This window comes from Felis catus, chromosome B3 (assembly GCF_018350175.1).
Source record: "Felis catus isolate Fca126 chromosome B3, F.catus_Fca126_mat1.0, whole genome shotgun sequence".
NCBI classification, from domain to species: Eukaryota; Metazoa; Chordata; class Mammalia; order Carnivora; family Felidae; genus Felis; species Felis catus.
Window position 1 is genome coordinate 65,656,065 of NC_058373.1, and position 15,127 is coordinate 65,671,191.

General features: G+C 40.8%; 1 protein-coding gene across 8 annotated transcripts in view; it reads left to right on the plus strand.

Moving 5' to 3' along the window:
* MEIS2 (Meis homeobox 2) overlaps positions 1-15,127 on the plus strand; it is a 209,921-nt gene that overhangs the window by 50,299 nt on the left and 144,495 nt on the right. For all 8 annotated transcript variants that reach the window (XM_023255515.2, XM_023255517.2, XM_023255512.2 and 5 more), the window contains one exon: positions 14,336-14,481. In XM_023255515.2, the coding sequence (XP_023111283.1) occupies positions 14,336-14,481 (146 nt within the window). The remainder of the gene's footprint in view (positions 1-14,335; positions 14,482-15,127) is intronic.

The following is a 15,127-nucleotide window of genomic DNA, read 5'->3' on the forward strand; positions in this document are numbered from 1 at the left end:
GCCTGGAGCCTGTTTCCGATTCTGTGTCTCCCTCTCTCTCTGCCCCTCCCCCATTCATGCTCTGTCTCTCTCTGTCCCAAAAATGAATAAACGTTGAAAAAAAATTAAAAAAAAAAAAAAAAAGAAATAACTAACATTTGTTGATGCTCCTTGAACATATGAGGTACTGTGTGAGGCTAGACGTCATGTATAAAGTTTCTAAGCTGGTCGGTAAGAGTAAAGCATGTGGTACGAGGTAGAGAGTTAATAAATAACTATTACTTATTATTTAATTTTCACAATTAACCTATTGAGTGTGTGTAATTCTTCCCATTTCGTTGATGAGGAAAACTGAGGTTCAGAAGGTTAATGTCTTGACCAAGATCACATTCAACCTGTAAGAAATAGATTTGAAAATTCAATACAAAATCTTTGTTGTTACTCCCCAACTCATGCTTCTTTGATCACGTCACCACTTTTCCCCGAGGACATGTGTCTCTGTGGTTATACAGGGAGGGGAAGAGGGACAGAGTGATGAGGAATATGTCAGATATGAGCATCTAATGTACACACAAAATAGTACAGCTGCCCAAGGAAATAGAACAAAGTCAGAAATTCAGAAAAGGAAAGGTGAACCAGGTGTGTGCGTTACTTTTCCAAATGTGGGTTACCTCTGATGTTAATTGTCTATTTTAGTAAAGTTGCTTCTTCCAGACAGCATTTCTTACAAGTTAGTGCCTTTGAAATTTATAAAACATCAGGGCACCTGGCTGGCTCAGTCAGTGGAGCATGTGACTCTTGAACTCAGGGTCATGAGTTCGAGCCCCATGTTGGGTGTAGAGATTACTTAAAAACAACAAAAAAAGGAAATTAAATTTTTTTTTTAAAAAAAGAAAAGAAATTTATGAAACATCAACTCTCTGGGCAGTTTTCAACTCTTAGAGACCAATATGCTAAGTAGTTTCTATTTCCAAGTTTTAGATACAAACTTACAAAGAATACAGCATATTCCAAGGGATTGGAAAGGCATCCATCCATTCATTCAATAAAAGGTTAGACACGTACCATACTCCCAAGTTCTAAGAATAATATGAAAAAACTAAACAATGTGGTTTCCTGACTTGAAGACATTTATGTAGAATAAATGTGAAAGAAATGTAGGAATGGTGTATATGTGCATAAGTCATCTGGAGTTATGCTGGTAGTTAAAGTAAGCTTTGAAAGAGGTAAATAATTTGAGCTAGGGTTGTGCTATAATGCAATGGATTGAGAGTAGTTAATTTCAGTGTAGAGGGTTAGTTTCAGTATAAATATCAATCTACTTTCTAGGGCACCTAGGTGGCTCAATCAGTTAAGCGTCTGACTCTTGATTTCAGCTCATGAGATGATCTCATGGTTCGTGGGATTGAGCCCCACATCAGGCTTTGTGCGCACATGTGGAGTCTGCTTGGGATTCTGTCTCTCTGCCCCCCTCCTGCTTGTGCGTATGCACTCTCTTTCTCTCTCCCTCCCTGTCTCCCTTCCTCCCTCCCTCCCTCTCTCTCAAAATACATAAAACTTAATTTTTTTTAAATTGCAAAAAAAAAATCAATTGACTTTCCATTAAAGGATATCTTTGAAACATAAACGGTATAAAATTCACCCCGAGTGTCTTTGAGTACGTACATTTGTCCACGTGCAAGGTGCTGAGAAGACATCACTAAGTAGCCTTAAAATCACATTGTTTTAAAGTAATTCAGAAACATATGTGACACCTTCAAAACTCTGTTGCGAGGATTTTATATCTTTTGCAGCATGCTTTTTTTGTATAAGGAAGGGGGTAAAAATGTGTTCTTTTTAAAAAAGACCTTTATTGAGATATAATTCACATACTATATAATTTACATTCACAGAGCTGTGCAAATATCACCATGACCAATTTTAGAACATTTTTATCACCCTTGAAGAAACCCCATACCCGGTAGCAGTCATTCTCCATTCAAAGTATACTTTTAGGGGCGCATGGCTGGCTCAGTTGGTAGAGCATGTGACTTTTAATCTCAGAGTCATGAGTTCAAGCCCCACATTGGGTGTGGAGCCTACTTTAAAAAGATACTTTATTTTATTTTAGTACACTTTTAAAGGACCCTGTGTCTGTAGTTCTTTGGTACATAGGCTATATGAAAAATAATCAATTCATACTATTTTAGATTATTTTTATTAAGCAGGCATATTATTTATTTCCCTTAGGGCTATTACATATATGTGGTAGATCCCTGCACTACATTACAAAAACGTATCTGCTTGTTCTCAAATCATAGTAATAGATTTATTTAAAACCATCAAATCAAAATAAGTGGAATGCCTAAATGGACAGGAGCTACTTTTTAAATGTTAGTAATTTAGTTTATAAACTTCTTCAGCAAAAATCCAAAGATGTGTGAAAATATTCTTTGAAAAATAAAAATGCAATTTAAAAATAATTAACAAATATTCTCCAATTCTGATGTGTTGATGATTTGAAAAGTATTCACCTAACGCCAGCTATCAACTTCATAGGTACTATTGTTCTTTTTTTCTATACGTAGCTATGACTGGCTTCCGAAAAATATCCCAGAGGGAGTGTTGATAGGTATCTGAATCTAGTGGTCTCAGCGAGCGTTATTATTATTACTGCTATTATTACCTAGATGGCTCTCTTTTCTCTTAAGGTAAAGAATTTCTTTTTGCATTAACAGTATCAGTTGCAAAGTTGCACTTTTATTAAAATATTCTATTGTTTTCATTTTATAATAATCACGAAAGTGGGAAATAATCAGTCTTTTTGTTTTGGTTGTCCGGCTGTTTGAAAATAGTGCCTGCTGATAGAAATTCACAGAGAGATAGCAGAGTAAGAATTCAAATTGATCAACTGTTTGACATCAGAAAAACGCATTGTCCCTATTTTTCTTTTGGACAGCAAATGAGATATTGGCGTACGGATCCTAAAAATTGAATGAAATCACTTCTGCCACATAAAATTATGTTTTTTGTTATTCCTCCTACCAGATTTTATTACTGGTTGATATTTAACATTTCAGTTCATATTAAAGTATGCTAAAAGAGACCATTAGAGATAAAATCCTATAGTTAATGGTAAGATGAGAATGTTAGCGGCATGTACTGAAAATACAGGCTTGATGTGGTCAATACATCCTTGGAAGCAGACTAACTATATTCTAGTTTTAGTATAAAATGTTGAACGTGTGTTTTACATAAAAGGCCTTTCGTAGGAAACTCTTTTCGCAAATACAAAGGCCGTATCTTTCCTTGAAAGACCTGTTGATTCAGAGATGTTAGCCAGCTATCTTTACGAAAACACTTTACAATGCTAAAAATAGTCCACTTCAGTTAAATATGGATATTTTAAAAAAGAAAATCCCAGTTAGACTGCAACAGAAGGACATTTTGTGTGACAATATTTTGCATGATTAAAAATTTAAACAGAATAACAGCTATTTATATTTACAGTTACATGAGAGTAATTACTAACGCAGACAAAATACTTAGAGCATAATTTAATAATGTTTTCCTCTAGCAAAGGTGCCAAAATAGCTATTTGCATAATTTTCACAATTTGTACTGAAACATAGCTAAGTGAAATTGGGAAGACATCTCTCCCCAGACACCCTTTTTCTTTTGTAGGAGATGTGGGAAAGGGACTCATATATCATAACAACTCATTTTTGTGCCATTTCCCATAAAAATCGTGACCTTTGTGTCAACCGTTAGGTGAAAGAAATGTGTTCCGTTCATACTTTCTCTTTTAGGGTCTCTCTTTCAATGGCCAGCCTCAGCCCGACTTCAAGGCTCCTAATTATAACATTTACTGGTTCAAAGATTAACCTTCTGAGAGGCGCATTCTGGGCTCCCGGTAACATGATCAGCTTGGTCTTCTCTTGGTCTCTCTTTCTGGTTCTTTGTACGGCAGGAGGGAGATGATGGTATCTGCCACATTCCCAGGATGACTTGAAGATGGCAGCCTTGTGTGTTCAGGGCTGAAAGATTGTGGACTCTGTTAGCTGAAACACCACTCCAGGGAGGTGAACAGAACATTAGAAAAGCTTTAGCTGTAGGTAGTGTAGTGCAAGGAGACTCAAATTTGAGAGCTGGGACTCGAGTGGACATTTGTCCCTGCTTTCCACCTTAATAAAATCTGAGTGTTCACTGTGGGAAAGGGCATTGGAGAGATCACTAAAAATGAATCATTAGAGTGCCCAGAAGAGCTTTATTACGATGTACTGTGAATAACTTCAGAACCTACTCTGTATTTTTATATGTGCTTGTCCGGTAACTGAGTAAAAAGTACATTCTTGTACGCTCTACCGCAGAGATTAAGCAATCTGCTGAATTATAATGGCAAAGGAATATACTTTCTTACCGGGTTCAGTCAATATCCTTTAGAGAATTCTGTGGAAAGTTAGGAGAATAAATGTCCTTTCTTGAAACATTTCAAAAAATTTCAAGTGAAGTTACATATTTCGAACGAGGGGAACCAACTTAAGTGAAGCATAGGCAAAGACTATTGGAAGCTTTCTTTCACTTATGCTCTCTCAAGGATTAGAGGGTTCCAGTCAATAAACAAAGCCATTTTATGGCTCCTGACGGGTAAATTGAGGGGACTGATTTGGTCAAGGACCAGTATGAGGATGTTTCTGTTCAACAGTTAACAGGATTCAACATGATATGGAAAATACAGGCGTGCAAAACTATACTACGACACTCACGTTGCCAGCTAAAGCCTAAAACACAGCCACATTTACATATGTGTCCATCTGTCTGTTTTTACACTTTATTTTTCCAACCAGTGGGTGAAGTGGTTTTCATCCAAGCTGCAGTCTGAATTTTTTTTTTCACCCACCACTTTGCATTATATCGTATAGATGCATATTTTAAAGTGCATGTTGTTTGTCTCTGGACACGCGTGTGCACAGCCTTGGCTGGGTTTTCGGTCCTCTGCTGGAAGGTGAGCTCCTGTTCACAGGCCCCCGAGCCGCAGCTGCCCCCACCACCGGGTCGGCTCCGGATCACCCAGTTAGGGAGCAGTTTGTGGCCTTCTCCAGGGTACAGAAATCCCCCGGGGCAGGCCTGGGTGAAGCCGCCGGGGCCACAAGCGGGGGAGAGCCGGTGAGAATGGAAGTGCTTTAGGTCTCTTCAGTGGAGAGCCTGCATAAATCCTGTGTAAATAGAGGGAGGATAACAAAGAAGGAGCCCCTGCAGCTCTGAGCATTTGGAGCCATTTGGGGCTGAATTTGCTAAATGCTGCTTATACCGCCTGAAAAGTTGAAGAGAAAGGAGCATAAAATCCCCTCTGTTTTCCCCTTTCTGCTCCAACCCCGGGGGGAGGGTGTTCAGGACCAGGGAAGCCTGAGGTAAGCCGATGAAGACTTGTTTTTTCAGTGCTCTTTTGAGTGTGAAAAAGGTGGCCTGGGTCACTGTCCTCTCTTTAATGTCGGAAACCCACACAGTTAGTAAATGTTGCATGTAAACGAAAGCATTTCATCTCTTCTGCTTCCCTCCGTGCTAGTGGGCCATGAACTAGTCACTTGAAAAATCACAGAAAAATTTCACTTTAACGTGTCCAGACAGTTAAGCACAGCAGGAGAGTAAAAGAGATCAGTAATTAGCAGGTCTCACTGCTGGCCCCTCACCCCACCTCTGGCCCCTTACCCTCCCCACATTTCTGGGTCTTCAGCTTTCCCTTCCCCCAACCTGATCTGACGTGAAAAAAGGTAAATGGCATGTGCGAAAAGATTGACTTTGTGGATGGTTCTTGGAAAGCGAGGTTTGCAGGGCTTTCATGGAGAACAGAACTAGGCAAAGGCAGCTTTTCTTCCTCCTCCTCCTCCTCCTCCTCCTCCTCCTCCTCCTCCTCCTCCTTCTCCTCCTCCTTCTCTTTCTTTTTCTTCTTCTTCTTCACCTCATTTGAAACCCTGATGCAGGTTTCTCAGTGGGATGTCCTAAATTAAACTCCTGGAAAGTAGTCCCCAAAAGAAAATAACTTTGTGCCTCTCCGAATATTTTAATCCTGTTTCCAAAGTATTATATTGAGAGAAAAAAAATAAAGAAATGACCATAGGGAATGGGTTCACAAAGTACTGTGTGTTACAGTTCCACAGCTACCTAATACTTCATCTTTAGCGGTAACGTTCTGAGTAATCTGAACAGCCCAGGCAGTGCACAGCCCGCTATCTCCCAGCACTCCCTCTTCCCGTTTGGAATAGGGCAAGTGTGAGATGGAGTTTTCATAAATAGTAGCTGACGCATGTCTCAGACACGTAAGGAGCATCTCTGAGGAGGACCACACACGTATGCAAACAGTAAAACACTGGGCACGATACCATGATACCCAGTGCTCACAGGGAACGATGGAGCCCAAGGCATGGTGGCTCCTAGAACAAGTTACCAGAGCCAAGGGATCTCCTTCATCAAAGGTTACATTCTCATCGGGTCCTAATAAGATGTCTCAAGGATCTTGCTACCCATGTGTCCGTTCCAGTAACATTTGAGTGTTTACCCCGTGTCGGGGCTTGGGCATCAGAAATGACACAGCCCCTGCCTTGGGAAAGTTCACAGTCAAGGAGGACAGAGAAATGACTGAAAATATAAATTGCAAAAGACAAAGTGTATATAACAGGCAAGAACAAACTGCTGAAGAAGTAGAAAGCATAGTGTACTAACTCTGTCTTGGGAACTGGAGAAAGCTTTGCAAAAGAGGTTCCTTTTTCATTGGGTTGTGGAGGCTGACTAGGAGTTTGCCTTGACAAGACTGGGAAGGAGGGGGAGTAAAAATGAAGAGAAAGGACAACCCAAGCCAAGGGGAAAGGACTGAAGGCGTGGAATCTTGAATGATCCCTTGGCTCAGAGAAGTCTTTGAAATTCCACAGATGCTTCTATTTCAAAGTTATAATTAATTTGACATTTACATCCACAGGGATCAATAACGATCCTATCTATAGATAATGGCTATACCTGTTTGGGTAAAATATGCATCTGCTTGTTTCGTGGTTCACGTTTACTTTTAATTTTTTTTTAACCTTCATTTTTGAGAGATAAGAGTATGAGCAGGGGCGGGGCAGAGAGAGAGGGAGACACGCAACCAGGCTGTCAGCACAGAGCCCCACTAGGGGGCTCGAACTCACAGACCATGAGATCATGACCTGAGCCAAAGTCAGACGCTTAACTGACTGAGCCACCCAGTGCCCCCATTTATATTTTAAATATGCTGTCACCTACTGTCTCCTTGGAACATCAGTGTTACATATACAAGGCCTTACCCTTGGAGTTTGTTTCTGGGGCAGTGAGTGCTTATCCAGAAGCAAGATTCCCTTTTCATTCTCTCGTCCTCTGAGCAGGTTGAGGGAGAGGACAGAAGACGGGAGTGTGGGCTTTGGAGGACTAGCACGCTGGGCCACATGCTAACTATGTGACCTTTGACAAGTCACTTAATTTCTCTGAATCTATGTTCTCTTATCTGTAAAATGGAATTGGTAATAGTTATTTCATTCATTTGCTGTGAAAATTACATGAGGATTGGAACACTGCAAGTGCCCAATGAGGGGGACTTGTGATAATGAAGATAATGAATGCGACAGCCGTATTGATAAAGAAGAGGGGCCTGTATTCTAGAGATAGAGAAATGGGTAGAAAAGAGACCACTCTATTTAACATTAAATAACACCATCTTAAGAACTCTGTAAATTTGTGTGTGTGTGTGCGCTCACGCACACGTGTATCATTACAGGCAAAAGTATGCAGTTCATCTATAAATATATTTGGACACTTGTGTACAAATTGGTGATTTATTTGAAAAAGATACAATACAGTTTATATACATATAGGTTTATGAACACATACATAAATATCTATGTATCATGAATATACCTAATTCCTGGAAATAGATTGTTTAGAAAGGGTGTGTGTGTGTGTGTGTGTGTGTGTGTGTGTGTGTGTATGAAATTAGTGGATTTCCATTGCACACAATGAAAATGATAATGAACGTAGTGCATTTCTGTTTAGCAAAATAGGGGGTGTGAAGCCATGTTCTTTCAGATGAGACGTCCTTCTTTTTTACAGTATATATTTTGTGTGAATGTATTTAACTATGAAACCTGGTCTAAAACTTGGTGGAGGGAGAATTAAATAATGCATCACCAACTTACTCAAAAGAGCTCCAAATGCTACCAACCAACATGCGTGTTTACTTGTCCTGATACAAGATTCAGAGGTCAGTTTTAGATGTTTGTTAATTGACATTGCGGCAAATGTCGTAGCAACCTTATTCTAGCTTTAAAAAAGTGACTTTGAGGCAGGGGGCTATATTGTCTTAATCACAGTTCTGCGAAGTGTTTAATAGCACTGCACAGAGCTCCTGAGATCCTTACTGTGTGGACAGTCAGTTCTCAAATATTTGTAGCCATCTCTAAGCCCTGAAGGTCAGTTTGGTGTCTCCACTCGGATGACAAGAAACCCGTTCAGAGAAATCCTGAGTCCCAAAGTCTGTTGCTCTACTGAGTATATCCAAAGCCCTTCAGGCACTGGCTTACTTTTGGGAGAAAAGTTTGTACATTTCTCTTTGAACCTGGACTAGCCCAGACCAACTCTAGCTCAGTCCCAACTCCTGGGCCCTATATCTAATCTCTTCTCTGCACTTAGAATTTTACCTGTGGGATCAAACCTTGCTTAGATCTGTCACTAATAACAGGGTTCAAATGAAGTAATGCTTTAAAAGGTGAAAGATAACTTACAATATTAATGTGAGAATACCAGTGGCCATAATACTGGACTTGAAGTTACCTGGATTCTAGTTCATTCTAGAGCACACATAGCTGTGGAATCTTGAGCCACCACCTAAACTCCTGGCCTCATTTTTCTCACTGGCAAAAGTCTGTGTTTTGTTTTGTTTTGTTTTGTTTTTGTTTTGTTTATGGAGAGGAGTGGAGTAGGTAGAAAGGTACAAGACGATGGACCTTCTTGGTTGCTGCATTGTAGTTCTGATAGGGCAAGAGGGCCACAGCCTGGTGATATCAGACTCATCATGGCACATCATCACTGTTGATATCATTGCTTTATTCCAAGCCAAGAAATGGATGCCTAAAATATAGATAGATTTTTGGCTAAATGGAATAAGACAATGTGCCAATGAAAGGAAGTGATGTCCTTTTGCCTGCGTAGTTTTTATGACCTACAGTTGTATGGATTGGGAATTTCTGCTTTAGCATCATCTGAGGATTCACTGGATACACAGCTATGGATATGGATTTTGCCTATACCTGGATACCCATTACCATGGATATCCCAGGATTTAGCTTCCCACAACTAATAAACTGTCTCAGTATTGGTCTTTAGGTAGGTGTAGATTGGGGCTGCTTTCCAGAGCAGTGCCCTGTTCCGAGCACAGTATGCTCAGCTGTGGAAAGTATGTGTGATTTCCTCCAGAGCCTGGGTGTAAATCCAGCCACAGATGCTCTCAAAATACCTCAGAGTCTTAAAACAGGAAGAAGACCCAGGGATTAGAGTCAGGCCTTCAGACAGCAACCGCCAAGGGTAGCAGGTTTAGGGGGTCTTCAATGTGTTCTTCAGCAGTGCTTCTTAAACTTGGGTGGTCATTAAAATCACTTGGAACACTTGGTAACATTCAGATTATTAGGCCCCACCCCGGCGACTCAAATTCAGTAGGTCTGGGAGGGTCCAGGGATATGCATTGCTCACCATTTCTTTGCCAGTGCTAAAGCTGCCGGTCCATATTCTGAGAGCCAGTGTTCTAGAGCTTTTTCTTCCTTTTTATCTCTCATCACCAGAAGGTCAGGATGGGGCTACATTCTGTTGGCCAGTAGATGTGATGGAGAACATAGTGACTCTTCCGTAGTGAGTAAGGCCTGGGCCACACTGTAGTTGCTCCCCATGACCACTGACCCCATGTATGGGAGTAGAATAGACTTGTGACTACCTACCTGTCCTTTAGGTTGCATTTTCTTTCAAATTAGAAGGTCGTCTAGTTCAGTGGCTTCCAAAAGCCAGTTTGAGAACCAATGCTAGGCTGGTTGTATAAACAAACCCAAGGAGCTTGTTAAAAATATAAATTCCTTGTCCCTGCCCTGGGATATTTTGATTCTATAAATATAGGATAAGGCCTAGAGACCTGTGTTTTTAACAGTCTCCCCTGATGGTTTAATCCACTTCAGAGTTGTCTATCTATAGGCCTTAAATATTTCTTTCCATGGTCACCCACAATACATTGAAGTAATGCACCACTTTTTGAGTATCTTTGCCCCCGATTTAGACTGTGCCCTTAGAGAAGGGATTAGCAACCTTTTAGAAGAAGAATTACATTATTTTTTGCTGTGGTTTTTCACAATCAGAGAGGTGGCAATGCTAGTGGGATGGCTGGTGGTTCAGCCCCTCAAAAAGGCCCCAATGCACCCGGAGTTCTTTTAAGAAGCACCATTCCTGGCATGTTAGAAGTGGCTGTGTGCACACAGGCAACTCAGCCCCTTAGGCACTATAATGAGCGCACTTGCCCCAGTTTGGGATTGTCAGAAAGAGGAGAGGGTCCTCGAATAAGCTCATGTGTGAGTTCAGCTGTTCACTCACCCAACAGACAATCACTGGGTTCCTGCTCCGGATCAGACACAGAGGTGTGCTCTGAGGATAAAAAGATAAACAAAAAACAGTTCCTGCCCCTCAGGATTCCACACTTTTGAATCTTAACTTCAGATGCTGAGATGGACGCTATCACCTCATATACCTCCTTTGGCTCACACATCTGTGCTGGTGTATATAGCCTTTTCGGCACAGAAACTCACGTGGCACAGGTGCCAAGGATTGCCAACTATCTTACACACAGCCTTAAAACAAGAAAATGATGTTGACTTTAAGAGTTACTAACTCGGGCATCATCTGCACAATTTTATTTTAGGTTGCAGATCACACAGTTTTCTTTTGAACTGTTTCTTTATGCTCTTATTCCTCCACACTGGAGTTGGTTCACAGTCCGTTGGAGCAACAACAACAAAAAAATGTTATTTATTGTGTTGTTTGGAGAGGGAAATTCTGCTCTTTAAGGAAGTATAGACACTAATATTATTTTTATTTATTTTTTAAATGTTTATTTATTATTGAGAGACAGAGAGAGACAGACCGTGAGCAGGGGAGGGGCAGAGAGAGAGGGAGACACAGAATCCGAAGCAGGCTTCAGGCTCTGAGCTCTGAGCTGTCAGCACAGAGCCCGACACGGGATTTGAACCCAGGAACCGCGAGATCATGACCTGAACCAAAGTCAGACACTTAACCAACTGAGCCACCCAGGCACCCCCGACACTAATATTAATTTAAAAAATCTAATGTCTAGTACCTACTTATTATAAAAACAGACACATTTTTCTTTACAATTATTTGTTAACACTGGATCCAATTTCAAATATTTTACAATACATAAAATGGACTGCTTTATATTAAAATTCATGTGATGCTCCTGCCTTTTTCCAGTTTCAGTCATCAAAGAATGCTCAATCTAGCTATATATTTTTTTTCTTTAGCTAGATAGTTTGAAGGTGTTACCAGCCCTCTTTGCTTTTAAACAGGAGAAAATGCACTGTGGAAATTGCGTCTCTCACTTTTAAGGTCATTGATTGGGTTAAAAAGACAAATGCCTTTCTTTCTTTCTTTCTTCCTTTTTTTTTGGTTGAACTTCCTTCAATTAAGCCATTAACCTTTTAAAATAAGTATATTCAAAAATCTATCAAAAAAAGCTAAATGAGATTTTAACAAAATCCTGACAATTTCAGCTTAAACATATACACAGAAACCATATGTGCTTAGGAAGAAATATATACACACAGGCATTGTTTACAGTGTGTGTTTTTATATTTGGAAGACATTGAAGGAAGAGCCATTCCATACATACATTATCCACAGTGTACATCCAGATAGCCCACATAGATTTTTACATTGAGAGACAAAGATATCTTTATCCACGGTAGGTAGACAGACAGACTGACTGACTTCAAACTTGGACTTGCAGTGTGGGTTTTTTTTTCCTCATCTCCGGGTACTGCTTTTCAAAATTGCCTCGGGCTACAGAACAGCACCTCAGATCCCCAAGGCCCACTGCCTGGCTCCTAATAGCCACTCTCCATCTGTGTCACATGAACAGCTGATGAGATCGCTCCAGCGTCTGTATTTTGGAGAGCACATCCACCCAGGTTAAAATGCTAGGGTTGCCAAGGAGCAGTCAGAAGCCATTAGTGTGGGTGAGAATTTGCCTTGCAGCAGTTCCTTGGCATGGTGGAAAGCGTGTACGCGTGTCCCTGCTCAAGCTTGTGTGTGTGTGTGTGTGTGTGTGTGTGTGTGTGTGTGTGTGTGTCTCCTTGTGCAAGCGACCCCTAGTATACACGGGTGTGCAGATGAAGACAGATGTAGGTGAAGACTAGATTCCATATATTCAGTATTCAAAAGTCAAATGCCCTTTGTTTCCTTGTACTCTGATTAGTTCTTTGACTATTTGGGGTCCCTTTGACTCTTTTTTTTTTTTTTTATCATAACAGACGGCAAAGAAAAAGAGAACAGCAACTTCGGGGTCATGCTCTAGTGTTTGGGCAGATGGAAGGGAGCTGCTTTGCCTTGGGGCAGGGTGGTTGTAATGAAGTGGCCTGTCAGTCTGTAAATAGTGAGGGTCATCTCTTCCATGTGATGGAGGGTATCACATTGCAGTGAAAATGGAAATGTCAATAAAATTAATCTGCCAGCTCTTTGCTGTGGCTTTTCTGCTTTTCTGGTCAAAGAAGGTTGAAGGGTTTTTTTTTGTTTTGTTTTGTTTTTGTTTTTGTTTTTGTTTTTGTTTTTTTTTTTTGGTGAGGAAGGAAAAGAACAGGTACAGGGAAGCCCACGGAGCAGACCCAGAAGTTAGAAGGGGAGGGGCCCGGTGGGCAGGACGTGCTGGTGTGGCCCAGTCCAAGAGGAAGGAACGGGTCTGGGAATGAGTTGGTGGATCTATAACATTCCCCTGGAAGCTGCGGAACGTCTAGCTCAGGCTACATTGAGCACAGAGTTTATTGTTTTAGGCTTTCTTGGACAAGGTTTTTACTTAGCATGGGATTTATGGCATTTACTGCTAATGAATGTCTATTCTTAAATTACAAAAACCCCCATCTCAGTGCAATTCCCAGATGTCCTTCCAGGACCCCAGCTTCTTAAACACCAGCAGGGAGCATAAACTCTCCACTTCTCTGTTTTCCTCTTTCGTGTGGCTCCAGGCTAATGATGTGCAAGGAAAACACAGCCATCTATAAAGCCCCAGCGCTGTCCCCGTATTCTTCATTTATTTTGCATTTGATTATGCCACAAGTCGGATCTTGTTTCTTTCCTTTTTTTAAAGTTATTAGTTCAAATATTAATGTAGGGATATGGCATATATTGCTGCTCTTGATTGATGCCTTCCCAAAAACAGGAAGACGTGCTCGTATGAATTTTAAGAAAGTAGGGGTCCTGCAATGCCTTGCCAGAAGAGTTTTTCAGATACATAATTTAGATGCCCTCCAGGCAGGCTTTCAAGGCATTTTTGCTGGAGGGCAAGAAAAAATAACTATGACTGTTAAAAGTAAATGATTTTTGCTAATGCACAATTAATGCCGGAGAAAAGCACAGAAGAGAAAGATGTTGATAGAAACTTCTGATTAAGTGAGCACCCTACCTTCATGTGTGTGTGTGTGTGTGTGTGTGTGTGTGTGTGTGTGTGTATAAATGATAATGATCATGATCAGTGGTGCAGAGAGCTAAAAGTTTTCATGTCATGCAAATGCCGAATGCAGGGTCATCTGAGGAGTGTGTGAATGTGCGTGCTTAGGAGGTGACAGTTCTAGGAGGGGCTGAGCAGGCAGTGTGTTATGTGCAATGAACAGTGACACAGTTACTGTCACCTATGCAGGCAGCCTGGAATATATAGACTACAGAACATTTAACTTGATTACCCTACAGTATGTGTTCACTATGGGCATGGGAGTGGATTTTCACCGAATGGGTTTTCTGATGGCGGTTTTCCCACATTGGATTCCATAATTGACAAAGAGCTACTGCACTGTGTCAAGCGCACAATTATAATTGAATTAATGATATGGGCGAGTGTGAGACACACAAAATTAACATTTGAAGAGGCCTGGTTTAATTTTGTCTTTTACATATTTGTGTCTCCAATTATACTTTAATGAAAGAGAATATACCCGCTTAATGGATTTCTTTCAACAAGCTGAGCTGAGCTCATCATCAGCTGCACATTGTTGTTGGCACCCTTTCTGTGTTGCCTCTAATGTGTTTTTTCTTCTTTTTCTTTTTTTTCTGCCAGGGGATGGTTTAGACAACAGTGTAGCCTCACCTGGCACAGGTGACGATGATGATCCAGACAAGGACAAAAAACGTCAGAAGAAAAGAGGCATTTTCCCCAAAGTAGCAACAAATATCATGAGAGCATGGCTGTTCCAGCATCTCACAGTAAGTCAAGATGAAAGCGTTTTTGCTTGCTTTGCCTTCTCCTAGCAAACTTTACAGGTTGATACAGATTTTTTAAAAATCAGGTGCCTATTTTCCCTTTCTTGAAATCTGATGACTAACAGAGCAGCTAAGATTTTGTCAGCCTTCACTATCCAAAGAACAGCCTCTAGAAAGGAGGAGATTTTGGTTTTCCTAAGCCAGGCACAGACCTTATTCAATATGGTCTAGGGCCCTCAACAGTATATGTAAGCAAACTTGTTATTTATGCTACAAGGTGTGAGGGCAGCTTCAGATACGGCAACTGCAGACAAGGGAAATGGCCGTAAGGAGCTCACAAACCCATGCACACCGCTGATTACAGTCTTAACGAAAGCCATCTCCTCTAGGAGGCAAAAAAAAAAAAAAAAAAAAAAAAAAAAAAAAGCACCTTGCCACATGCATGTCCAAGCTCATGGTATCAGGTGCAAGTGTAATCGTTGGAGCAGCTTGCAAACATGGCACGTGTTTATGTGACAAACACAGAAGGGCTATAGGTGCTCCAGAGCCTTTGTTTGTAAGGTGGAGATTAAGGATTCTTTTTTAGCTCTTCAAGTCCCTTTTCTTAGAAGCTAACCCCATTCACTTCTGGGAAGAGATCAACCATGCA